The following is a 23,225-nucleotide window of genomic DNA, read 5'->3' as shown; positions in this document are numbered from 1 at the left end:
TGAAAATTTTAAAAGGGTCTGCTACCGGTTGCAAATCTAAGTAACATTTGGGAAAGATTTATGGCGAGTTAGGCTTGCTTTGTAGAACTATTCTAATTTTTGTCCTCAGCACAACGTACTTGTATTTTCAATGGGAACACGGTAGCTCAAATTCCAACAGTTGGTATGCTAGCATACAGAGGGGTTTGGGCTTTTCTCCATTTCCCACAATTCCCTGCCGGCGGACATATTTACCGCACTTGTCGTACTTCTCCATCGCCACAGATTGTCATAGTTCACGAAAAAAACTTTCAGTCGCGCAAACTAATCTATATACACTTAAGAGCATACCAGCCTTCGCAATGAAAAGGTGAAGTGGCCCCCCATGCCCACTATGGTTTGCTGCATGGAATTGTGGGATATATTACGATGTTTGGTACAAAGGTTGAACACATCTGTCGCAAGATGGCATCTGCCTGAGTGCAGAAACTACAGAAGCAGATTGACGAGGATTTAACATTGTGCCCATTGGTCAGGTACCTACTGTGTCAAGAATAGTTTACAATGCTAATTAGCTAACAATTTTTACGCACATACTGAGTACAGTGACCACAAACCTAGATTGCTAATTAACATTGTGCTCTATGGGCACGTACTACAGCTTTATTGAAAGAGAATATACTTCAGTTGCTAACATGCTAATAGTCCGTATGCTAACTTATCGCAAGATGGCGTCTGGAGTACAGAAAACACGAAGGCAGATCGAGAAGGATTTTAAAATTGTGCCCAGTGGTCAGGTAGTAAGTATTCTGAAAGGCAAATATGTGTAAAGCAAATACTATACATTGTAAGCATTCTTGAGTTAAATGCTTTGTTCTTCTGATTGTTTTATAAAACTTATTTTGCGTATCGGCCGGATGCAGTCACGTGGTCCACGAGTCATGAGGTTCCCCTGAACCATGTAAATGATAAAGTCCACATTGTAGTGATGGGTATGTTTTTTATTGTAAAACAGAAGAACAAAAATAACATGAATATACAGTACACAGATTTGGCAATCTGCTCGACTCCAAAAATTCAATAAATAAGGCATATAAGGCAAATTGAAAATAAGCGCTTTGTCTTTGTTCACAAAGAAGCCACCTTTCAAGGGTAATTTAGTTGGAATTTTGCATGGAAATGTTTTAAAGGAAAAACCTTTAAAATTTGTGCAAAATAATGTTCGTGGTTAAATTGCTTACATTTTTTTTTTTTTATGTTTGTGGAATAATGCTCGGCTCGGACAACATTAAATTCCAGTGAGAACACAAAATTCATTGAAATGAATATACTGATGTTTTACCATTGCTTTTACTTGAAATGTGTCACCTCTGACTACACTGGTCATACTGTATATTGCTTCAGGAGCTCCTCACATGACTTTGACTGTACGGGTGCAGCTGCAACACCATGTCTCATCATTCAGATTCTCATGGCACGGGCTGCTTTTGTTCATGAGCTTCAGAGAAGTGCACAGAAGGACCGCTAATAAACCGCATCAGGTACTCTCCAGTCAAATCCTCTTGCGGAAGTGACTGATGTCAGCAACTAAAAGTGCATTTTAAGTGTGTCCAGTGGTGACTTGAGATACCCGATTTAGGAGTTTTTCGGGATACAAACTGCCGTTCGGATGATTTTATTTTATTTTTTTGCATGCATGCATATGTATTATACTGCCTCCAGGTGGCCAAGGCATGCGCACCATATTCTTTACATTCTATTTAATTATGTAATTACCGCATACTTTTATAACGTATACTGTATTATGCAATGGTATTTTAAAAAAATCTTTACGGTTTTTTTTTTCAATTCTTTCGATATTCCGCCCCAATTTTTTTTTTTATTGCGTGGGTTGGGGGAGGTGCTGGAATGGATTAATAGCATTTCTTTTGATTTCAATGGGGAAAGATGATTTCAGATACATTTTGTTACGAGCGTGGTCACGAAACAAATCAAACTCATATCTCAAGGCACCACTGTATTATGAAGTTGAATATGATTCCAGTCATATGTGGAAGCATTGACAAGTTCCTCCTGATCTGCAATGTTAAGATCAAACTATTTCCACATCTCGTCCTAATTTATTTTTCTCAACTGTAGCATACTTGGCATCTTTTTAGGGAGATCACTTCATTTGTACAAATGCCGTTTCATCATTCAATGATTTTAGAGTAGTATATATTGTATCACAAATTTGCATGTTTTACTTGTTTCCTTTGACATACCCTAAATAAACTGCTTAAGTTAATTGAAGACTTAATTGCTCATTCCGTAGGTGTGAATGTGATTGTGAACGGGTGTTTGTCGTTATGCACCCTGCGATTCACCTACATCCAGTCCAGATGATTACAAAAGTCAGCTGAGAGACCCACAAATGTAATCAACTTTAAAATCATTCAGTGGAGTTACTCGCTAACATTCTTATTCCAGCGAGTCATTCTTTTCTTGTCAGTGAACCGATTATTAGTTTTCCAATCCTTAAAATTATCAATGTCAATTGCTCTGGAATGTTGCGCAAAGGTAAACAAGTGGTTTTGATGCAGAGCGGTTATTTGTTAACGCCTACTTTAACTGGGGCAAGGCGTCTATTAGGGCGAACGCCACTATTTGAGGAAATCTGGAAAAATCAGAACATTGTTGCAATGCAGCAAAAGGGCTGATGTTTTCCCCACACATTACAGTTAGGCACTAACCATCGCCCCTTCTTGAGAAACTCCCTTTGGACTGCACCAATCGGGTACAGTAAGCTATAATACTTGAATGATACATGCTGGTACTTTCTCTTCAGCACTGATTAATGGTATTTAGACTCCCTTGTCTCAATTTGATGTTTGATTCAACCAGTTGTACACTTTTCCAATACTCGTGCTCGTCTCTGTCCTCCTGTAATATTGTACACAATGAGTAAAATCACATACAGTCCACTTGACTTATTCCCCCGCCTTGCTGCTCCCTCCCGCCCCGCTTTTGAACTTGACCACCATGACGGTGATGTTGTCTGGGCAACCGCGATAGAAGGACTGCAGGACGATGCTTTTGGCGCCAAAGTGCGGCTCGTCCAGGCGCTCGCGGACAAAGCGCACCGCCTCCTCGTTGCTGAAGGCGTCCCACAGGCCGTCAGATGCCAGGATCATGAACTCCGGCTGTAGTTTGTCCAGGTCGAACGTCATGATGTCCGGGTCGGGGATGACCACGTTGAGGTTCTTTAGTGGGTAGTCGCCGAGTGAGCGAGACATGGCCAGAATTCCCTGCACTCGCCAGGAACCGTTAAAACTGATGAATCCTCCTATGGAAGGGTTAGAAGTTGCTGTGTCAGAATAGACCAGGAGGTGGCATCCAAGCGCTGCAAAGCACTAGCTCAATGGTTCCCATTATTTTTTTTAAAGAGGCTTCAAGCTGTTAGTCAGTCCCATCTTAAGTCTATTGTCAAACTAAACATAAAACCAGAACTGCAGTGTGTCTTTAAAAAAAAAAAAAAAATCAAGACTATGAATCCATGTCATTTTTAGATGTTTGCGACCAAGCCGAATGGGTCCACAATCCACTTTTGGAACCCGACCCACTAAATTACAGCAACTGTGAAATAGTTTGTGTGTCTCTGTCTGTATTGTACTATGCAAGCAAATTTTTATGACAGCTAGAATAATTAAATGCTGTTCATGTCAGAATATATATTCTTGATTAAAAAAAAAGGGGCCTTGAAAGCTTGGAACCGCTCCTTGAGACACCACATTCATCTGTTATTATTATAAGTTTTCTTCTTATCTTACCCGCCCTCTTGATCCTCTTGCGCTCTTTGAGCTGATAGGGTTTGTGGTCGTGTGACAGTGCGACGGCGTTGCCGTCTTTGTCGCACAGGACACCGCGGGAGTCGCCGACGTTGGCTACTGTCAGTTCTCTGTCTGACAGTAGCGCCACCAGACACGTGGTTCCTGGACAAGGCATGTTTGGGAAGCACATAAAACATCTGAAGAAAATTCTGTACAGTGTCTTCACTGGAGATGCATTTGGTACATCCATCAAATTCAAAGGTGAAACATATGCTGACAAAGATGATTTAAAAGACTGTTGTTAGATAAGGCGCATCCCCGTAATGTTTCTTTCGCACTGGCTTAAAGAGCTTCTGATAAACGGCACATACTTGACTCCTTGTTGAAGTTGATACGATGGCAGTGGGTAATTGTGTTTGGTGATATATCAAGTTTCCACATGGAGTGCATGAAGTGCTGCCTCCAAGAATGAAAATAACATTTTGTTGCTTTCCAGGCCAAGAAGCCAACTGAGTCGCAAAAAGAGTTCCTGCTCATTCCCCTGGTCGTCATTGTAACTGAAGCTGGAATATCCACAATCTCACTTGGAAAATTACAACAAAGCTTGCTTATTATTCACGTGCAACCTTCATCAGAGGGTCACACTCACAAAATATGTAAGGTAAATTAAGAAACTTATTAATTCCAATTGAAGATCATATGAATGTTACGCTTATTCTTGTGCATTAACTAATGTACAAAATGGTCCTCGAGCCTTTTTCATCGCCTTAAAACAGTCACATCATTTCAAGTTCTTTATAATATGCTACCTCCCTTTCAGCGCAAAGAACTTCCTGTATACTGACCCGCCTCATCGTGATTGGCAGACAACTTGTCCAGTATCTCTCGGTCCACGTTCAGGATGCGCTGCTCCAGGACGCCGGCGTAAGACGGAGCACTTTCCTTCCTTTCTCGCTCCAACGCCTGCAGCTGCTGCCTCAAGGCTTCGGGCAGGTGGGCCTTCACATAGTCAGCCGCAGCCTTGTGAAAAGGGGGCGGGGCAGTTGAGGAGACAAAAAAGGAGGTGTGAACAGATGCTACGTCACAAAGCAGGTTGTTCTCATTTCCAAAGTTTGAGAGAAGACCCAAAGTAATGTAAAGGCTTTTATCAGACCATTTAATTGTACAATTCATCCAAATTTATCAGTGACAATTTCTCAACAGTTACCAAATGTTTATCCATCAGTCATTTGTGATGTCAGTCAATCCTGTGAGACTTCAGCTTAGTGAGCAGCCAAATGATTTTAACTCCACTTACATTTTGTTTTTGTGTGTGCGTGTTTTGTGTAGAGACACCGCAGAAGTGTACCCGTGACAGCAAAGATGGAAACTGTTCTGAAGAAAATGGACCTTTTCACGTGCCTGTCAAGCATCTTTATCAGGTGAGCGGTTTCACTTTACTTTCACTTTATTTAGCTTTTGTCATTTTGATTATGTTAAAATGTTATTTGCATTTAGTGGTAATACACATTTTTGATGGTTTCAGCCGGGACCGTATTACTTTCTATTTATCCATTCTCCATCCAGGTTTGATTATTGCCTTCATGTCTTCGTGCTCCAACTGAAATTACGTTACTGTAACTGCTAACTTTAAGAGCAGCGGCTGGTCAGTCTCGGAACACAAATAAACATAATCAAAACGCTGACAAAAGATTACGGCCACAGAGAAACCCAATAAATAAAATATAACACGGACTGGTATTGTTGGTATTGGTATTGAGAGGGTGTCGAGTTCCGTGGTGGCTCCGCAGCAGGAGGATCGAATTAAAAAAAAAAAGTTCATTTAATTTTTCAGCCAGAGAAAATTCTTCAGGAAATTAAATCCTTAAGCTTCAAATTGCTGTGCCAACAGTCTGGAAATGTGTACAGTATGTCTAACCACATTAAATCATTTCAAAATAAACTAACTAAACAGAAATTGCAGTTGTTCTCAGAATAATAGCACTTTTAAATAATTTCCTGACGTTGCACATTCTATTCCAAATCAAAATACCACATAAGATGCGTGTCAAATGAACAATTCCTCAAAAAAGAGGCTTCAAGCAGCTCAATGCCACTCCCAGTTGAAGTTTACCGTCAAAACTAAATTTATATGTTGTTTAAAACCGATAGCTTTGCCTTATGAAAGTGTGCTTAGCTTAATGCCAACAAACGATCCACATTGACATGGACGTGGTTAGCATCAACAATTTCCGTTTTAGAAGCAAAGGATATTTGAACACACAGATAAAATAACAATATTCACAGGCATGTATTCTTTATCCTCGATTAAAAATGACTATTACTGTACAGCATTTTACGGAGCCACTTCTAGTCGTAGAAGTAGTGTTCTTCTTTGTCTGCATGACTGCATTATACTGCCTCCTTGTGGCCAAGGCGGGCAGTGGGGGGGGGGTTCCTGGTGACAGATGGCTACAATGGGACGCTCAGTCTGACTAGATGAAATCCACTGACCCTTGAGGACACATTGAGTGGAAGAAAGACCCCCCCCCCCCACACACACACACACACACACACACGTGAGCTTTCTTTGTCATGCATTAGCAGAAGGAGGTGCACACAAAGAAACACAAAGCAGTGGTAATGATGGGAACTTCTCTATTACTCTACTATTTCATTGAATATAATACTACTACTGTGGCTAAATAAAGACGACTTTCACATTAGTGCACTACACTCTAATACCAGAACACACAGTCACTTTCTGTGTAGCCTCTCTGCATCTAGTGATGCTGATCGTGTATTTTGGGGTTCAGATGAGACCAATTGACGCATTCAGGTGCAACACGGAGGCCCGCGCCGCTTACCTCCCCCCCGTGGCCGTCAAAGATGCCGAAGATGGACGGGTGGCTCTTGTTGGCGATGTCGGTGAGCACCTCGTAGCGATCCTCCATGTGGTCCCTTCTCCCTTGTATGGAGTACACGGCCACGTTGTCGCTCTTGAACTCCCAGGTCTTTGAAAACTCGGCGTCCAGCACGCTGAGGCCTCCCAGCCGCTCGTTGTGCATCATCTCGGCCACTTTGCCCTTCACCATCTTCACGGCGTCGCGGCTTGACTTGACGATGGTCTTCACCTCATCCGTGTGGAAGAAGTAGCTCCACAACGCCAGGCTGATGCACAGCAGGAACAACGTCTCTGGCCTTAGGAGAAAATAGCGCATGATCCGACCCAGAAGAGACAAGAGCGTCATCGTGTCTCCTATCATCACACGCCGCCCAAAGCACGGTTCACTCCATCAACGGGGGACATTGAACGCACCACCGCAGCCACCAAGGCCTGCCGGAGCTTCTGCGGCCGCGACTACCGCACGCCGGGCGGCTATGACTCAGACGGCGGGGCCACCTTCATTCGCTTCGGGTTTAAATCAGCAGCGAACTGACTTCCGACCTAAGCCCGAGGTCTCGCGGTCCATCTCGGGAGGTGGACGCGGATGTTGTTGGTGGCTCAGACCCACCCAGAGGAGAGCGACACGGGGGGGCGGGGGTAGGAAGAGCCGGCCTCCTTTCAGCTGCGGCGGACTGTGGTTTTACTTCTCACGGCGAATCAGTACGGCGTTTAACCCCAAAACACACACAGACACACACGGACACACACACAGTACTCTCCACGAGAGCAAAATAATACAGAAAGAAGACACGCGTAATACGGAAAGAAACACTTTGTTTTGAAAATCTAAATCGGATGTATCGACATTCGAACGCTCACTCTGATGCGCTCACTCTGATGCGTACTACTCAGTGATGTCAAGTGCGCAGCCGCAACACTTCGGTCGAAAACGGTCTGTGTTGGGAAAGCAAAAGTACATTTTTATCACTCGCCTTGAATTTTGTTTTTGCGAAATCTCCATCCGAACATTCCGCCATAGACCAAAGAGTATTAGCGTCTCACAGCAAAAATGGAAACGTCACACTGAAATTGCAGTCATAATAAAGTGTGAATAAAATCGCGTATAGTTTTATTGTTGTAATATGACAACAATAAAATTAGATATTTTTAAGAATGAACATCAACGATTTGGGATTAGAAGACACAATATTATGATTAAAGTCAAGTTTATAATACGGGGTGTTTTATAAATCTATGTTACGGGAATAACGGAAGAGGATTACGGCCAGTGAAAAAAAAGACAAAGCAATTGATCTTAAGTTTTTGTAGCAAAAAAACCCTAAAAAATCCAATAAATTAATGGTTTATTAATGTTTTCACAAATTTTCAATATGCCTTTACACGGCATACATCAAAACGGTATTCAATTTCTTGCCAAATGTGAACAGGCAAATCAGGATGGATGGTTGTTCGTACTGACTTTCGTGACTCTGCTGGAAGGTGTTACGAACTTGTTCAGTCGTTTCAGTTCAAGTCGCCGTACGTTTACGCAAAAAAATGCCATTGATTGGGACGTCACACTGGTTTGTGACCGCTGCAGAAAACGAAGATTTCACCTTCCAACCAAAACCGGTTTTATCTACGTCCCTTGCGAGTTCCTAAAATATGACTCTTTGAAAAGTAACATAGTTGAAGTATAAAATGTGTTTTATTCTTGCGTCAGGTTCCTTTGGATTAACCTGCAAGAAATAATTATAATAACTGAAATTGAAATAAAATTGCTCCACAATTATATTTTTTTCAGTCTTTTTGGCAAGCAAAACCTATGCTAAACAATATGGATTTTCTGTACTATTCCATTTGTTTGACTGATGATGATGTAATCATCGTAATAATTTTTTGTTTGTTTGTGTTATTACTTAATGTTTCCTGTCCCCTGTTCTGTCATTATTTGATATCAGGTGCTGGAATTGCAGTACTGGGGCAGTGGCGGGGCATTGGAGGATTACTCCAAAGCAATGAGGCGCACCTTTCCTTCAAAAGGTAACATGCCGGTCTTTTCAATCTGTACTTCGTGATTGCGTGTTGTTGCTCTTGTAAAGATAAAAAAAAAAAAATCCAAGCCTCATAACTGTGAAGCAGTCTGCTATACCCACAGCTCACCACTAGGTGACAGTGTTGCTTTTCAAACATCTGTTGGTTGTATCAGAGGTTAAAATTTTACTTTGCTTTAGTTTTATAAAATTGTGGGTCCTTCCTCTGGTAGGGCAGACTGGGGACCGTTACAACACTTGCGATTGCTCCAATCAGGAACAAGGTGGGACATGATAATTTTGTACTCAGTCAACATGTGAAAAGTAGTGTGAAGTTGGTTGAACAATTGTAAAGGAAAACACTCATCGTGAAACTCGCTTTCACAAAAAGTAAAAAGACACAAACAGCAATAATTGACATACTTCAAGATGGCGCTGGAAGTGGAGCTGAGAAGGTGAAATGAAAGACACACTTCAACAAAAAATGCTAGATTGTTGTCCAGAGTGCACGGTGGAATCTTTTGTGCAATTGTATTTTCATACATTTTCATATGTTAGTGTATTTCAAGTCCTCTGCAGAACCACAACATTTTCAAAACATGCTTTGAACAGAAAGGTTTTGGTATAGCCAATAGTGCTCACCAGTCTCAAAAATGTCACAATTGCCCGCTAGTCATCGAAAACTCGAACATGTCCACAAGTTTGAATGAACCTGTGAACCTTTTTCCCCTGTGATTAACTGGCGACCAGTTGAGGTTGTACTCTGCCTCTTACAAGAGTCATTTAGAAAATGGATGGGTTGATCTCTCAATGGAAATTATCCACGTAGCTTATTCCACGAGAGGACACATTCTGCTTATTTTCTAAATGCAAACTTTCAATTGTTTTGAAGAGCAATCACACACCTGACATTTTCTGAAGTGTTGTGCATTCTTACTGATCTCCATGTCTCAACTTTGTAGACATTTCCGCTGGTCTTTTAAGAAAAGGTTAAAGGTGAATTGCATCCTCCATCGCACAGCAACACGCAACACCTGCGATAAAACGGATGCGGGTTAAAACAAAGCCCGGTTGACGCGACACTGAAGAGCTCTCTTTGTGCACCTCGGCACGGATAACCCTCTGCAGTAAAGACACGACATGACACAGCCATCAATTACCACTCGGCGTGTTCTCGCCATACAGTGAAAAATGGCATTGACTTTTACAAATGTTACATCCCTGCTAAGAGAGGCACTAACTCACTCGACTGCACACAACAGCAATCTATCTAAGAGACACATTTCTAAAAATATATATATTTTTATTTTACAGTGACATTCTGCTGGAAGTCGCCCGGCTGTGATGAATTTCCTCCCACAGAGAGTTTGTAAGTTCCATTTATATTATTAAGGGTTGAGCTTTGAAAATGTTGTTAAGAAAGTAAACGTAGAACTCTTTGGACACGTATTATTGATGAGAAAAACGGTCATAAATTCGGATCTGGGTTAAGGATTGTATTGCAGGTACATCTCCAGTATTATCTGCCCTTGGTTACTTAGACATGCTCAAAAGTGTCATATAAAAAGAAATAAAACACAATGGGTTCCCAACATGTTACAAAATGATGTTTTTTTTTTCCATAATTTGTACGTTTAGTCCAGAAAGTTTATTTCTTCTGGTCAAAATTTACTGATTCAATCATAGTATCTCAATTTATTTGAATGTCATGTAACGTTTAAGTTATCTGATTAGTTCAATTCAAAAAGTGGCACATTTTGAGTCAGGGAACACAAACTGGAATCTTTTTTTGGATTTTATTTTTCATATTAATGGTGACAGGTATCTACAATCTGCCAGATTCACATCAAGAAATTAAAATATTGCACAAGAAAGAATCCAAATTATTTTTCTGGAATAGATTAGCCCTTTAGATTATTTTATGACATACGCAGTAGCAAAATCTGACAAATCAATGTTAATTTATGTTGTGTAAAAATGATATACGATACGTGCAAGTGACTACATGACTGATCACTTAGCATGTCCGCAATCTATTCTCAGTGTGACGCAGCGCAGGTGCACCCCACTGGAAACTCCAACCACAATACTAAATATATTGTAAGTAATAATAATAAGAGTACTGTAACACCAATCAACACAAACATTATTTTTTTGAGTGTCATTTTTTCTCATGCATTCTTCATGCCACCAGTCTTGCAAAAACTGATCTGTCGTTGGCTAAAATGAAGAGAAAATATAAATTTGTCAAGGAATCCAGTACAGACAACTGACATAATAATGTTAAATAAGAGTCCACATGCAGGTACTTTTTTGAAGAGTGTACATTTCTTCCAAATTACCTCCAATTTCATATTGGTGGTCTTGCGTGTCGGGGTGTGTGTGTGTGTGTGTGTGCGCGCGCGTGTGTGTGTGTGTGTGTGTGTGTGTGTGTGTGCGTGTGCGTGTGTGTGTTCAAAATGCATCCTGCTTGTTTGTTTATAGGCCGGTCTGTAAATATGTGTGCGCGTTTATGTATTTTAGACTACTGGGCGTGAATATATAAATAACTACGTTGGCAGTGTGTGCAGTGTAATCTGTTCCCAGCAGGCTGGATTCCCACTGAGAGAAAGACAGTATATTGTTCCTGCAGCAGCGCAGATAACAACTAATTAGCATACTGAATCATTTGGCTGCAAGAGCCACTCAGCCACCCATCTGCACAGAGCTGATAAACACGCACACCCGCGTGCGCGCACACACACACACACACACACACACACACACACACACACACACACACACACACACACACACACACGCACACGCACGTACGTCTATGCAGAGCGTGCACTCCTACTCGGACACACATGCGCAGGCCTCCTCTCATGCACGCTCCCTCTCTTTTTGGCAAGTTTTCGGGAGCGTCAGGAACAGTGAGGCAGGTAGAAGGATTAACCCAGAGGGCCCCCTCGGTGGAGCCGGAGCGGGCAGCACGCTGCGGCTTTTCAAACACATGCGTGTCTCGCACGTTTTCCGGAAGTAATTGCCTTTTTTTTTTCATTAAGGTCCTAAGGCGTCTCTAACTTATTCCGATCAGTTTTTCCACTTCTTAACCGATTTTTGAAATGTAAGAGACCCCACGTGAAAAAAAATAGACATGGTGTGCTTCCTCTGCTGATGGTAGTTGTGTGTGGTGTGCTCAAGATGACCGACACGGCACACCACTCACATAACAACACTTCCACCCAGGGCCAATCCTAGCCAATATGGCGACGATATGCATGCACTTACGAAAGAAGTCGAATCATGATTGTTTTTACCATTTCCATGCTCAACGTTAGTTGTGAAGTTATGGAAAGAGATTTGTTAATCCGCACAAGATTTGATCTGGATTTGACTAAAATCATAAAGCAAAGTCTTGTCTTCTTATTAGTGACTGCCAATGAGGTGCATGAAATGAAGTGATATTTCCACTCAATTGAGGATGGAGAGAATTAGGCCTTGAGTGACTTTGTTACAGCTGCAACTGTTGAGAAAGCGCGGTACAAATCAAGATTTATTTTATCGAAAAGGTGTGTAGTGGGGGGCGGGGCATTGTTAACTTTGCTTGGACGGCATAAAAACTTCGGCCTGATTATCGTCATGTCTCTGTCCCGCTTTTGCTGGACTCGCGCTTTCTCTAACATTCATTTGCCTCACTGTCAATGGTGTTCCTCTGCATTTTCACAATCTCTTGTGAATATTGAGCAGTTTTCACATTTGTGATTGTTTTTCGAGTTGGATCGGGGAGAAAAAAAAAATCACACGAACCACTCCCCGCCACGCCCCACCCCAGAGGATAATCACTCAGGATCCTTTTTGAGAGGCATTCGAGAAACAGACCTCTGTCGACTTTGATCGGAAGGCCTGAAAAGAAAATGGCCCCTCTTATCTTATGTGTGTCCTGCACTTTAACCTTTTCTCACTTTCTCTTGCTCATTTGTCTCACTTTCTATGGTTTCTCAGATTCAACATTTACAATGTTCAGCCATGGCTGTCCTCTGAGCCGATCCGGGAAAAAAAAATCCATCTTGACACAGTCCCGACCACACTCGCATCCGATAACAGGGCCTTAACTTTTAGACTTCACCAGGCGGCATGCTCAAATTTGTTCTAATTATCGGTACGTGTGGACTGCACTTTAGAGAGAGAGGGAGCTGGATTGGCGCATTGCAGACACAACAGCATGCAGTATATGCGGTCAAAGTGTAGGGGGGGGGGGAGGCTGTCGAAGGCTCCTTGACAATGGCAGGATATCCTGCAGGTCACTGAGCCACGATGACCTCGACAGGAAGTTGTCATTTGCCGGGAGGAAGTGAGGATTCCAGCGTCCACGGAGGGAGATGCATGACGAGGTTGCGGCTTTGAAGAAGTGGAATGCCACTTTCAGCCTGCGAGGGTCGCTCAGGAATCTACACCGACTGGCCGCAACATTAGGTACACCTGCACAATGGAATGAGATCCAATGCGAAGAGTAGCTACAAACATTTGCTTTTACGATGTCTGATGATCGACAATAGTTGTTGGTTTTGCAATGGTGTTTTCCAATATTTTCCGCTGTAGAAAGACAATCAAACGCATTAAACACTCACGTTGACTGAAGCGGTGTTCTACGGCATCTCCACTTTGCTGCAGTGGCCCTTTTTTCTTTTTCTTGCGCCGCCGATCCAGGGCCATTTGTGTTTTCAATGATTCATTTAAACTACCTTTCCCAATGGAAAAATTGCATTTGTTGCTTGTCGCTGCTGCCTGAAATGTTATCAGTTAAATCTTTCAGAAATGTTCTACTTTTACATATCGTTTCATTGACAGGAAGTGACATCAAGCAGATCCTCAGCAGGCTATGGGAAAACCAAAAGTAAATTCACTCATTTATTTTTCTGCATTTTTTTATGAGATTAATCTGCTTAGTGTCAACATAATATTAGCATCTATGGCTATACAGTATTTAATCCATTTGCTAATTCAATGCTAAACTTTTTTTTTTTTTAGTCCTGTTACTCAAATGAGGACTTTCAGCACAAATGCAGACAATTCTGAGTACTTGAATGTTTTTGTTTTGTTTTTAAAACAGATTTAGGATTGAGCAATTATGCAAATTGTAATTTTGGTGGAATGAGCCTAATGCAGTTGTCACCTCATCATGTAACAAATAATTGAACTCTCCGATTGATTGTAATATATACTGCTAAAAAATAAATAAAGGGGACACGTAAACAGCGCAATGTAACTCTCAAGTGTTCCCTTTATTTTTTGGAGCAGTATATAACGTTCACAGCAAATGAACCCTTTCACGCACCCTCTAACCTGATCAGATGATAAACTGTCCACGGTAGTAACCGCTGTCCCTGAAAGGGTTCAATATCAAATCACAAGTCGGTGAAAATTGTGACACACAAATATTGATGACACGACTGTAGTTCACTTTCTGTTAAAAAGGAGTTTAGTGTGGAAAATGCTTGCAATCTGTGAAAAGTGAAGAAAATGAGCCATTTTGCTTCAGGTTTTCTGTCAAAATGAAGGGAACAAACCCAGGCGTTTGTTCCATTCACACTTGTGGACAATTCATCCGAAGAGTAGTCCAATCCCGATGTCATTCAGGGTGAATCTTTCTCAATGATTGAGCACGTCGGAGACTTTTTGGTCTGCATCTTTTATTCGGTTTTTGTGTAAAATTCAATGGATTTAACATTGGATATATTCATAGATACATCTAACATACAACAAATATGTCATAACCAAACGTACAACGTCCCTTTACCGCAATTCATCAAATACCATAGTTTCCAAAGGTACCAATATCGGTGACTCAGTTCTGCGGAAAAAGGCAGAATGCACAACACCAGTGAGCAAATAATGTGGACCGTCTCTTGTCAGAAAACTGCTGGTGCTGTCACGATGTTTGTCGTCGGGGTTCAACTTGGCAACGAAGGGGCTTGTCTTTGTACCTTTCTAAAACTACATACGCATTAGTTAAGAAAAAAAAACCAGACATTCAAGTCAAAATGACGTCATGGCCGACATTTTGTACACCTCGAGAATCATCGTGTTCTTGTACCTCTCCTGCAAAGTTGCATCAATTCGTTTTGAGTCCATTGTCGTTTTCTCGCCGCCAAACTGGAACGAGATTTTAAATGGTACCAACATTTCATATTTACGAGTCCCGGCCGCTTGCTTTACATATCTTTTCAGCTAAACCTGTGAACAAACAGCACACGATAGGTACATCTTAAACCACATAACATTGTTCCGTGGGAATATAAAAGTATTTACAAGACACCATTGCTTGACTACGATAAGACTCGAGGACTTTTTTTTTCTTATATATACTAAGCTATGTTTTCATGGGAATTTTGTGGAAGTGCTCCCCCTGAATTTCTATATTTAAAAAAAAAAAGTTAGGATTAGAGCTGGAACAACTAAAGATTTTAACTATAATGGTGGTCAACTGTATGGCTTTATGTGTTCCTAAACATATTTTTGACATCGGTTCCAAAAATGCATACTTTTTTTTTTTCCCCAGCACATTTGGTCTTTGAGATATTTCTATTTTTTGTTTTTAAGTTTGACCGATAAAAGCTTGCGCAATAGAAATGTTGCCATCCATTGTTATTCATATCTATGACGTTTCAGGAAAAAAAAAAAAATCCACCTGCAACTCAACCAAACACTTAATTCATAATTCCTGAATACGTTACTATATTATGTATTATTGTGATTATATTGTGATGAAAATCGGATGTGCTCGAGAGAAAAAAAGGAAGGCAGATTTGGAATCAGTGCCAAAAAATGAAAAGTGTACTTACATCTGTGATATTTTTCCAGTACAGTACAGTGGTACCCAACCTTTTTTTTTTTTAGCACCAGCATAGAAACTAAAAAACAAAAAAAGTTTTTTATTTTATTTATTTTTTGTTGCTGTTTCTATTTCGCTTATGCTTTAATTGCATTTGAGGCTAGCATTTGCCGGACTGCGAAAAGTGTTACGACACAGTATCGTAAAGCAAGAAAATAGTCATGATGTTGGTTGGTGCTTGTTATGATATGAAAAAAAAAAAGTTCTCCTGATGATACAGACGCAGTCCCCACACATTATCGGACGTAACATGTTGCAACGAAGATGGAGCTGCACTTCATGCAAAAGCCTCCGTTGTTTACTTCCTGCTAGGCTGCTACGTCTGCACTTCCAAATATGGGCACGCTGGCAACCGGGGGTTTTGTGTTGCCACCCTGTGACTTTTTCACACTGAGCAAGTACAGTCTGAAAAGTGCTTAATTGTTCAGCCCGATAAGATTTGGTTCTTTTCATGTGCATCTTGAAATGATCTTTTTTTTTTTTTTTTTCCTTCTCTGTCAATGGGGAAAATGATTTCAATGACTTTTAGTAACCTTATGAAATTCTTGTGAGAACAAGCTCATTGTGTCCGTATTCATTTTGGTACAATTGGTGGGCATGAGTGCCCAATTTCAGTTTGGATATTTGCCTCAATTAAAGTCACGGTCAGTGGTCTTGCCTTTCGTTGCTCAGTGTGTCATTATCGTTTGGTTTGATCTCGTTTTTGCTTTGATTGCACATTGTTTCTTCTTTCTAATACCTTTTTTTGAACAATACGAGGGATTTCAGATTTGCCCCATAGGTTTCTCCGTCGCTACAGAACCTCTCAGCACCTTCAAAACCAAGAAATGTTTCATCCGCATGCCACTCGCTCAAAGACATGCAGAGTTTACAAGTTGGTGGACCAAATTCCAGCATCCGGCCAACCGAGGCTTTTTTTTTTTTTTTTTTTTACATGCTGTCAAGTGTGGTGACGGGAAGGTCCATGTTGTCACACAATGCACAGCTTCATCCTCCCGTCTTTAAATGAGCCCACAGATCAAAGCAGACTCTTTTCATTCCGTGAAGTTGAAGTCTCACGTCTTGTGTTTTCAACTCTTTCGGCATCAGAATCATCGTCGGCCGGAGCCGTCCAGCGGGCGTCCGTTGCGTCTGAGATGGAGCGCAGGGCCGCGCGAAGCCGCGATAGTCCTCGGAACGGGAGGCGAGTCCTGCTCCTCCATGAAGCTCTCCGGGCTGCCCTCGGCATCCCCGTCGGGCAAGCTGCCGCAGCTCGAGCCGGGCGACATCGTCTCCAGCAGGTCGTCTCTGGCCAAGCTCACCACCGTGTCCTGACGCGGCCCGCCCTGGGGCACCCCCTCGTGGGCCCCAACCAGGATCCCGGTATCCTCTTCAGTTGTGGTGCCAACGTTGCGGCCCCCGTCCTGGTCCTCCAGGAGGTTGGAGAGGAAGCTGATGTACTTCATGGCCAGACGCAGGATCTCGTTCTTGCTCAGCTTTTTGTCCGGAGGGTGAGTGGGGATGAGTTTACGGAGCTCTGCAAAGGCGCCGTTCACGTTCTGCTGCCGCCAACGCTCGCGGCTGTTGGTGAAGATACGCCGGACAATCTTTGGCTGGCCGGCTAGGAGGGGAAACGCGAGACGTGAGTAAACTACACAGCAGTTTTAAATTAAAAGAGGTGTTAAAACAGCACGGTAAAGTATATACAGTAATCCCCCTTCTGAATTCCCTTTGATTTCGGAATGCCTCAACTTACGAGCCGTCGCTTGATCGATTCTTTTTTGTGTGTGTGTGTGTGTGTGTGTGTGTGTGTGTGTGTGTGTGTGTGTCTTTGGGTTGCTAGCCAACGTCTTAGTTACGAGCGAGCTTCAGTCAGACTGCCGTTCGAGTGAAGTGGAAAGAAAAATGGAAAGTCAAACTCATTGAACAGGATAAAACCTCAAGCATTACAAATCGCCATTGTCAGGAGGAAACCCCGTATGTCCAAATATGCTGAGTTTCAAATATTTTCGAAAATCAATCTTATTGGTCCTTCCCCTTGCCGTCTATTATTTCACATCTACTTCACCAATTTAAAATGTTGAACAATGCTTGAGAGTGAATCTATCAATGCTGTTGGAAACTTCTTCTGTCTGAAAGTTTCTCAAGTGTCATCGGTAGAAAATAGTTAGCTAAGATCCATGTGATTAGGCTTATTTTGTAAAATTAGATTGCTCATGGTATGGTGCAGGAGGAACTGGTCAGCCACAAAGGTAAATCCGTGCCGATTCATATCCAATCCTTACATTGCTTTTACAGCTCATTGTTTGATTTATCGCATTACTTCTGGCTCTAAGACCTTTGAAATGAGTTTGGGAAGATGATGAAAGCGCAGTTGTTGGCTTTTGTGAAGGTATTTAAGTTTTTTTATTTTTTCTGATTGTTGCTGTTTGAGCATTTATTCAATATTCTTGGTGTCCATCTTAAGGAACATTTGACCATTAGTTACTCTTTGCAAAGGATAAAGACTATAAGTCTCTGAGTATTGTGACATTGTCTGTCTGTCTACATGTGTTGCCCCACTATTTGTGTTCAAATATCCGTTGTTAAATGAGTCACTGAAGCTATTTGTGGATTTGCAGTCTTTTGTCATGTTTTGTTAGCATTATGTGTTAAATACACTATGTGTAGTGTGACACTAAATTTCAACAGAGAATTTTTTTTTTTGGAAGAATCGTCCACTCTCTGTGTTTTGTTACTCACAAGCCAAAGCAAAAATATCGGCCAAACGACGGCTCCTATATGTGTGGCGAGCTACCACTGGAAATGAACTCACCCGCCGACTGTCGGAGACAGGCATCGATTTAATTTGGCTCTACAATTCAAGTATTTACACGGTATTGATCTATACTGCGGATATAAAAGGCCCGAGTGCATGCAGTCACATCCTCACACCCCCATCCATGGTGTCTTCCAGGCTTTTGTCGTCCTTGGAACACACCCAGTCTATCTTAATCCCTCAGCCCACTCTGCAGTAAATGCTTGGCATGGAGGTGGAAGCAGCAAAAGCAGCCCCCTACACCCCCCGCCTCACCCCCAACCCCCAATTCTCCCATCCTCCAACCTTGCATGTGTCACCATGAGTGGTGGAGAAAATGGTTCACACCAGAAAATCGACCTGAAAGGATCTCACTTTAATTTAACACTATTAATTATAGCTTTGGCAGTGATTTTTTGGGGGTGGTGGGGGGGCGGTTGGGGCAAGACCTGGTAGGTCCATATCAGGGGATGGATGACAGATGGCGATGAAGAGGGAGTGAGGAAAGGTGGTGTTATAACCGTCAGGTGGGAGGACACAGCAAAAGTGCGTCTTACCATACTTATAAAGATCTAAAATGCGCCTACCCTCGTCGAGTTCAACCTCATAAGGCGCCGGGCGGCGTTTTACCCTGTTGCTGGGGTACATGCTGTACTGCTCTGAATCCCCTCCAAGACTACACGGTCATAGAAAACAAAACAAGACAAGAGCGGCACGTTACAATCTGCGTCATTTCACATCGTGGAAGCGTACAGTATTACATATGCTTTATCATCACTCAATTTTAAAATGATATTTAACACATTCATCCTAATCAAGATAAGAGCAGGGAAATGCATGTGAACGCTGATCATCTGGCTTTTAGCATCATTACATCACCATTATATGTTAAAATGTAACATGCAGGAAAACATTTATTAATAGCTTGATCATCATTATGCATCAATCTGTTAATCATCATCAAAATAAGGAAAATCCCCATTAACTCTCAAAAACCCTTAAAATGTTACAATATAATATTAATAATAATAATTTGTATCATTTTCAGATTAACAAATATAAGACCACATGCGGGAAATGCATGTTAACATTACAAATGTTAGTTTCATCATATTTTTTACTTCCAAATGTTTTTTTTTTCACATAATCATCAAAATAAAAGATGTGGACACTGCCTGTTAGTCTTCCCATTATTGTGTTATCAATTAACCTTAAGATGTTGGCTTTATCATCATTAAAATGTTTTTTTAAGAATCTCTAATCATCATTACATAACCATTATGTTAAAAAGTTATTGTTTTTGCAAGTAATGATTAAAATAAGGCCACGTGGAGGCAAACACACTGATTTGGGCACATGACATCATCAATATTCATTAGAATGCCACTTATCACACCTAATCTTCCTCAAATTAAGACCAGGCGTAAAATGTATAATACCACGGCTAATATTTTTATAAAATGACAAATTCTTTTTCTGCGCATCGGTGAGTGATCGCATCACATACGTGGAAAAATTGTCTGGTGGGGAAAAAATAAGCAGGAAAAACACCTATTTCTGTTAACACTAATGCCAGCTTAATCTTAGTCATTACACATCAAAATCTTTCTTTTGGCACTTCATTCTCAAAATGAGAGCATATGCAGGGAAATGCATCCTAAACTTCCAATATGCTCACTTTGACCTTTGAAACGTATTATACACTGAAAAGAATGGTATGTTGAAATTGCTCATATCTACATATATATAGCCACGTCATTATTGCTTCCTTTTTGCATCATATCACACGCTGATCATCTACCTCATCGTTGCATCATCAATCTGCAACCCCCATATAAATTCCCTCCCCTGGATGCAAAAACTGATGCAAATTGACATTGTTGTTAGTAACACATGATGATATGTTTTCACTGAATACATGCACCAAATGCTCCACAGAAATGTGTGGTGTGTACCTGTTGATGGCGGCGAGAGGCTGCGCCAGGTTGTAGAGCATGGCCCGGGCCGGGACAGGGAACGCGTTGGGACTCAGCTGGACCATTCGAGCGTCGTCTCGTTGGGTGTGCGGCAGTGCAGGAGGAAGAGGAGGAGGAAGAGCGGGAGGAAGAGGAGGTCTGCGGAGTTCCGTGATGGGCACCAAATGGCTCTCCGCCCTCCTCTCCAGCGCCTTTATAGCGTCCCTCCTGGAGAGCTCGATCACCGGCACTTCCCTTTTCAGGTCAAGGGCGTCGCGAGAGGCGGTTTCCTTGGCAACGCCGTTGATGACGATGACGGTCCCGTTCGTCGAGTTCTGCACGGGCACGTCATCTATCTCCTCGACCCCCGCGGAGAACCCTCCCCCCTCTTTCTCTTCCTCCTCCTTCTCCTCTGCCTCCTCCTCATTCTTCCTCCTCCTCCTCCTCCTCATCTTCCCCTCCTCCTCTTCGTCGCATCTGATGATGATGGAGTCCTCGGGCTTTCCACGACCGGACTCTGCGTCTGGATTCCCACGACAAAGGTCCGGCTGCCTTTTTTCCATCATTTTTGTTTTGGGGTCTCTTTTCTCACTCTGTCCGGATTAACATTTATGCCATAACTCACGTGCCATTATAAAATCACTGGTGGGGTGTATACGTGCAACCCTATGTGGAAGACAAAAAAACCCACACACTTTTGATTTTATACACTGAATTTTACACTTTTTTGGGTGTTTAAAAACAAGCCTTATTTTACACATAGTTTTTTCGGGATTATTTTTTTTTTTGTCTGCAGTCACCTGAATTGTCTGAAGAATACGTTTTTTTCAAGTGTACTTTTATGAAGAAAAGTCACGTGTGACAAAATGACAACAAAATTTTTTATGTATAAAAAGGTTCCAATTTTTGCTGACAAAATGTGTATATACACGGGAGCCTTCATGTTTAGTTTCAACCCGTCAATACGATTTTCGTTAATTTGGTAACAAAAACGAAAATAAGATCTTATTTAAAAAAAAAAGAATAATTCGAATTATCTCAATAGACACATTATGCCACATGAGCTTTATTTTTTTATTCGTCTCAAAAGGCACATTTTTCGTGACAAAACAATAATGAATGCTGCTTTCACTTTTCTTTATTTTTAAAATTCCAATTTTAGTATTTAGTCCACGGTTCCTTTTACTTATTTCATCAATTTATAGCAAGCTCTTTTGACTTGTGCAGGTCGACAAAGCCTTTTGGAGCATTTTTTTTCTTCCAGTTATTCATTACTATGATGGCTATAGCATAGAACATTATGTGTTATACTGGCACAGAAAAAGATGCATCATCCATAAAGTCCAACATTTATTCATATATATGTGTATATATACATATATATATAAATAACGGCACATCATCAAAAATATTTTTTAACCAAGGCCGTAGTGCTGTTTTTTTTTAAGCGATCCAGACATAAAATCAACACTAACCTTGATCGATAAATAAACTAACATTAAAATAATATGTAACAGTGAATTTGACGGCTTAAACGTTCCAAATGCCTCCACAATGTCCCTCATAGGCCTTGCATCCGTTCTATTAGCCCTCCGAGCACAGTCCGAAGCAGCGGACATCGCGATAGCGTGTGAACGAATCATAATCCCACATTTGCACCGATTGCCGTTAAAATATGAGAGTATTAAAAAAAAAAAATAAGCGACCCAACGACGACTAACGCCCGTTTGGGAGCACTTACCGTCGGGAGTGCTGCTGTTGATGCTACCGCGTAAGTGGAGCCATTTTGTGAGTGGGTCATCCATGTCTGACGTTTTTTTTTTTTTTTCTGGGCTACCAGTGTGTGTTTCGTGGGTGTGTGTGTGTGTGTCTACTGTACTTGTGTGTATTCTGCGCCGTATCCAAGCGCGCTCGCTCGGCTGAACCCAGGCCGCAATGTGGTCGAAGGAGATAAGCGCACGGCGGCGGCCTCTTCAGTCGCGATAAGTCCCCCCCCCCCAAAGCCATTATTTATGAAATGATTCATTATTATTTGCTTGTCACGGTGGGGGCTATGTAGGCGTGTGGTGTGGAGGGGGGACATGTAACGACGTGAGGTAGTATCCTGTAACAACGGTGGCTATCGGGGTGTGCCGTTTATTTATTTAAAACAATTTTAATAGAAAAGAAACAAAAGCTCAGGTTAAGTTTTTGACCGTATTCTCTTTTTGTCTGATAGGCTCATTTCTCCTCGAATCAGATAAAAGACTGTCCTTTATCCCCCCCCCACCCTAAAAAGATCAATGTGTCTTTTAATCCATCATACAATGGATGGGGCTTCAATTATCCAGAGATGGGTCTTTAATGGCTAATTGACACAATTCCTTTAATAATATAAACAGTGAGACACCAAAGAGAAAGTAAAATACAATTGAAGTTGACGGGCATGTAATGCCGCATATATATTCGTATGCATGTGTACATAATAAATACAAATATATTTTTTTACATTTTGATATATTCGGAACCATCCCCACCCCAAAAAACGAAACATGTTATAATATATTAAATGGATGACTTGATGGAAAAATTTGAGAAATAAATCGCAATGTTCGTTTTTAAAGACTGTTGTCATTGGGGAATTAAAGAGGCATCACGATCCTAAAGGGGCCCAATAAAATTGTGCGTGCGCGCGCATGTGTGCGTATGGGCGTGCAGTTATTTGAAATAATCCTTTTAGGGGCCTCAACGGAATAATTAAAAAAATAATAATAAACAGGCAATTTCTGACCATTTTGTGATGTCAAATGTTTCTGATGAGACCCCCTCAAAAAAAAATCTAAATGAAATAAGTGTCACTGTGTTGAAGGCCGCGTGCAGAGCATGACTGGTGGCGGTTCCCCGGGGGAATGGGGGGAGTCATGGCCGGGGGAGATAAACTGCGAGGCTAT

General features: G+C 41.6%; 2 protein-coding genes and 3 long non-coding RNA genes across 6 annotated transcripts; 2 read left to right on the top strand and 3 right to left on the bottom strand.

Moving 5' to 3' along the window:
* Positions 1 to 1,378: 1,378 nt before the first annotated feature.
* On the bottom strand, positions 1,379 to 7,570 carry ppm1la (protein phosphatase, Mg2+/Mn2+ dependent, 1La). The gene is made up of 4 exons (XM_019871648.1): positions 6,635 to 7,570; positions 4,634 to 4,808; positions 3,789 to 3,950; positions 1,379 to 3,304 (listed from the first exon to the last, which is right to left on the bottom strand). The coding sequence occupies exons 1-4, from the start codon at positions 7,031 to 7,033 to the stop codon at positions 2,949 to 2,951; spliced, it is 1,092 nt and encodes a 363-aa protein (XP_019727207.1). The 5' UTR covers positions 7,034 to 7,570; the 3' UTR covers positions 1,379 to 2,948.
* On the top strand, positions 1,427 to 6,894 carry LOC109516860 (uncharacterized). The gene is made up of 6 exons (XR_002168433.1): positions 1,427 to 1,520; positions 4,285 to 4,449; positions 4,609 to 4,781; positions 5,118 to 5,209; positions 6,584 to 6,695; positions 6,780 to 6,894. It is a non-coding gene; the product is annotated as an uncharacterized LOC109516860 (long non-coding RNA).
* Positions 7,571 to 7,663: 93 nt separating the features above from the next.
* LOC109516861 (uncharacterized) lies at positions 7,664 to 8,603 on the bottom strand. Its single transcript, XR_002168434.1, has 2 exons — positions 8,229 to 8,603; positions 7,664 to 7,711 (listed from the first exon to the last, which is right to left on the bottom strand). It is a non-coding gene; the product is annotated as an uncharacterized LOC109516861 (long non-coding RNA).
* Positions 8,604 to 8,709: 106 nt separating this feature from the next.
* On the top strand, positions 8,710 to 14,470 carry LOC109516862 (uncharacterized). 2 transcript variants are annotated; one of them, XR_002168436.1, is made up of 4 exons: positions 8,710 to 8,971; positions 9,672 to 10,056; positions 12,973 to 13,145; positions 13,521 to 14,470. It is a non-coding gene; the product is annotated as an uncharacterized LOC109516862 (long non-coding RNA). The 2 variants fall into 2 exon arrangements; XR_002168435.1 differs by lacking the exon at positions 8,710 to 8,971 and having other exon boundaries at positions 9,320 to 10,056.
* Positions 14,471 to 15,025: 555 nt separating this feature from the next.
* Positions 15,026 to 22,263, bottom strand: LOC109516855 (T-cell acute lymphocytic leukemia protein 1-like). The gene is made up of 4 exons (XM_019871647.1): positions 22,037 to 22,263; positions 20,296 to 20,961; positions 18,928 to 19,016; positions 15,026 to 17,164 (listed from the first exon to the last, which is right to left on the bottom strand). The coding sequence occupies exons 2-4, from the start codon at positions 20,859 to 20,861 to the stop codon at positions 16,656 to 16,658; spliced, it is 1,164 nt and encodes a 387-aa protein (XP_019727206.1). The 5' UTR covers positions 20,862 to 20,961; positions 22,037 to 22,263; the 3' UTR covers positions 15,026 to 16,655.
* Positions 22,264 to 23,225: the final 962 nt, after the last annotated feature.

The sequence above is a fragment of the Hippocampus comes genome, unplaced genomic scaffold, assembly GCF_001891065.2.
Source record: "Hippocampus comes isolate QL1 unplaced genomic scaffold, H_comes_QL1_v1.1 scaffold217, whole genome shotgun sequence".
Lineage (NCBI taxonomy): Eukaryota > Metazoa > Chordata > Actinopteri > Syngnathiformes > Syngnathidae > Hippocampus > Hippocampus comes.
Note: the sequence above shows the minus strand (reverse complement) of the source record. Positions and strands in the feature narration are given on the sequence as shown.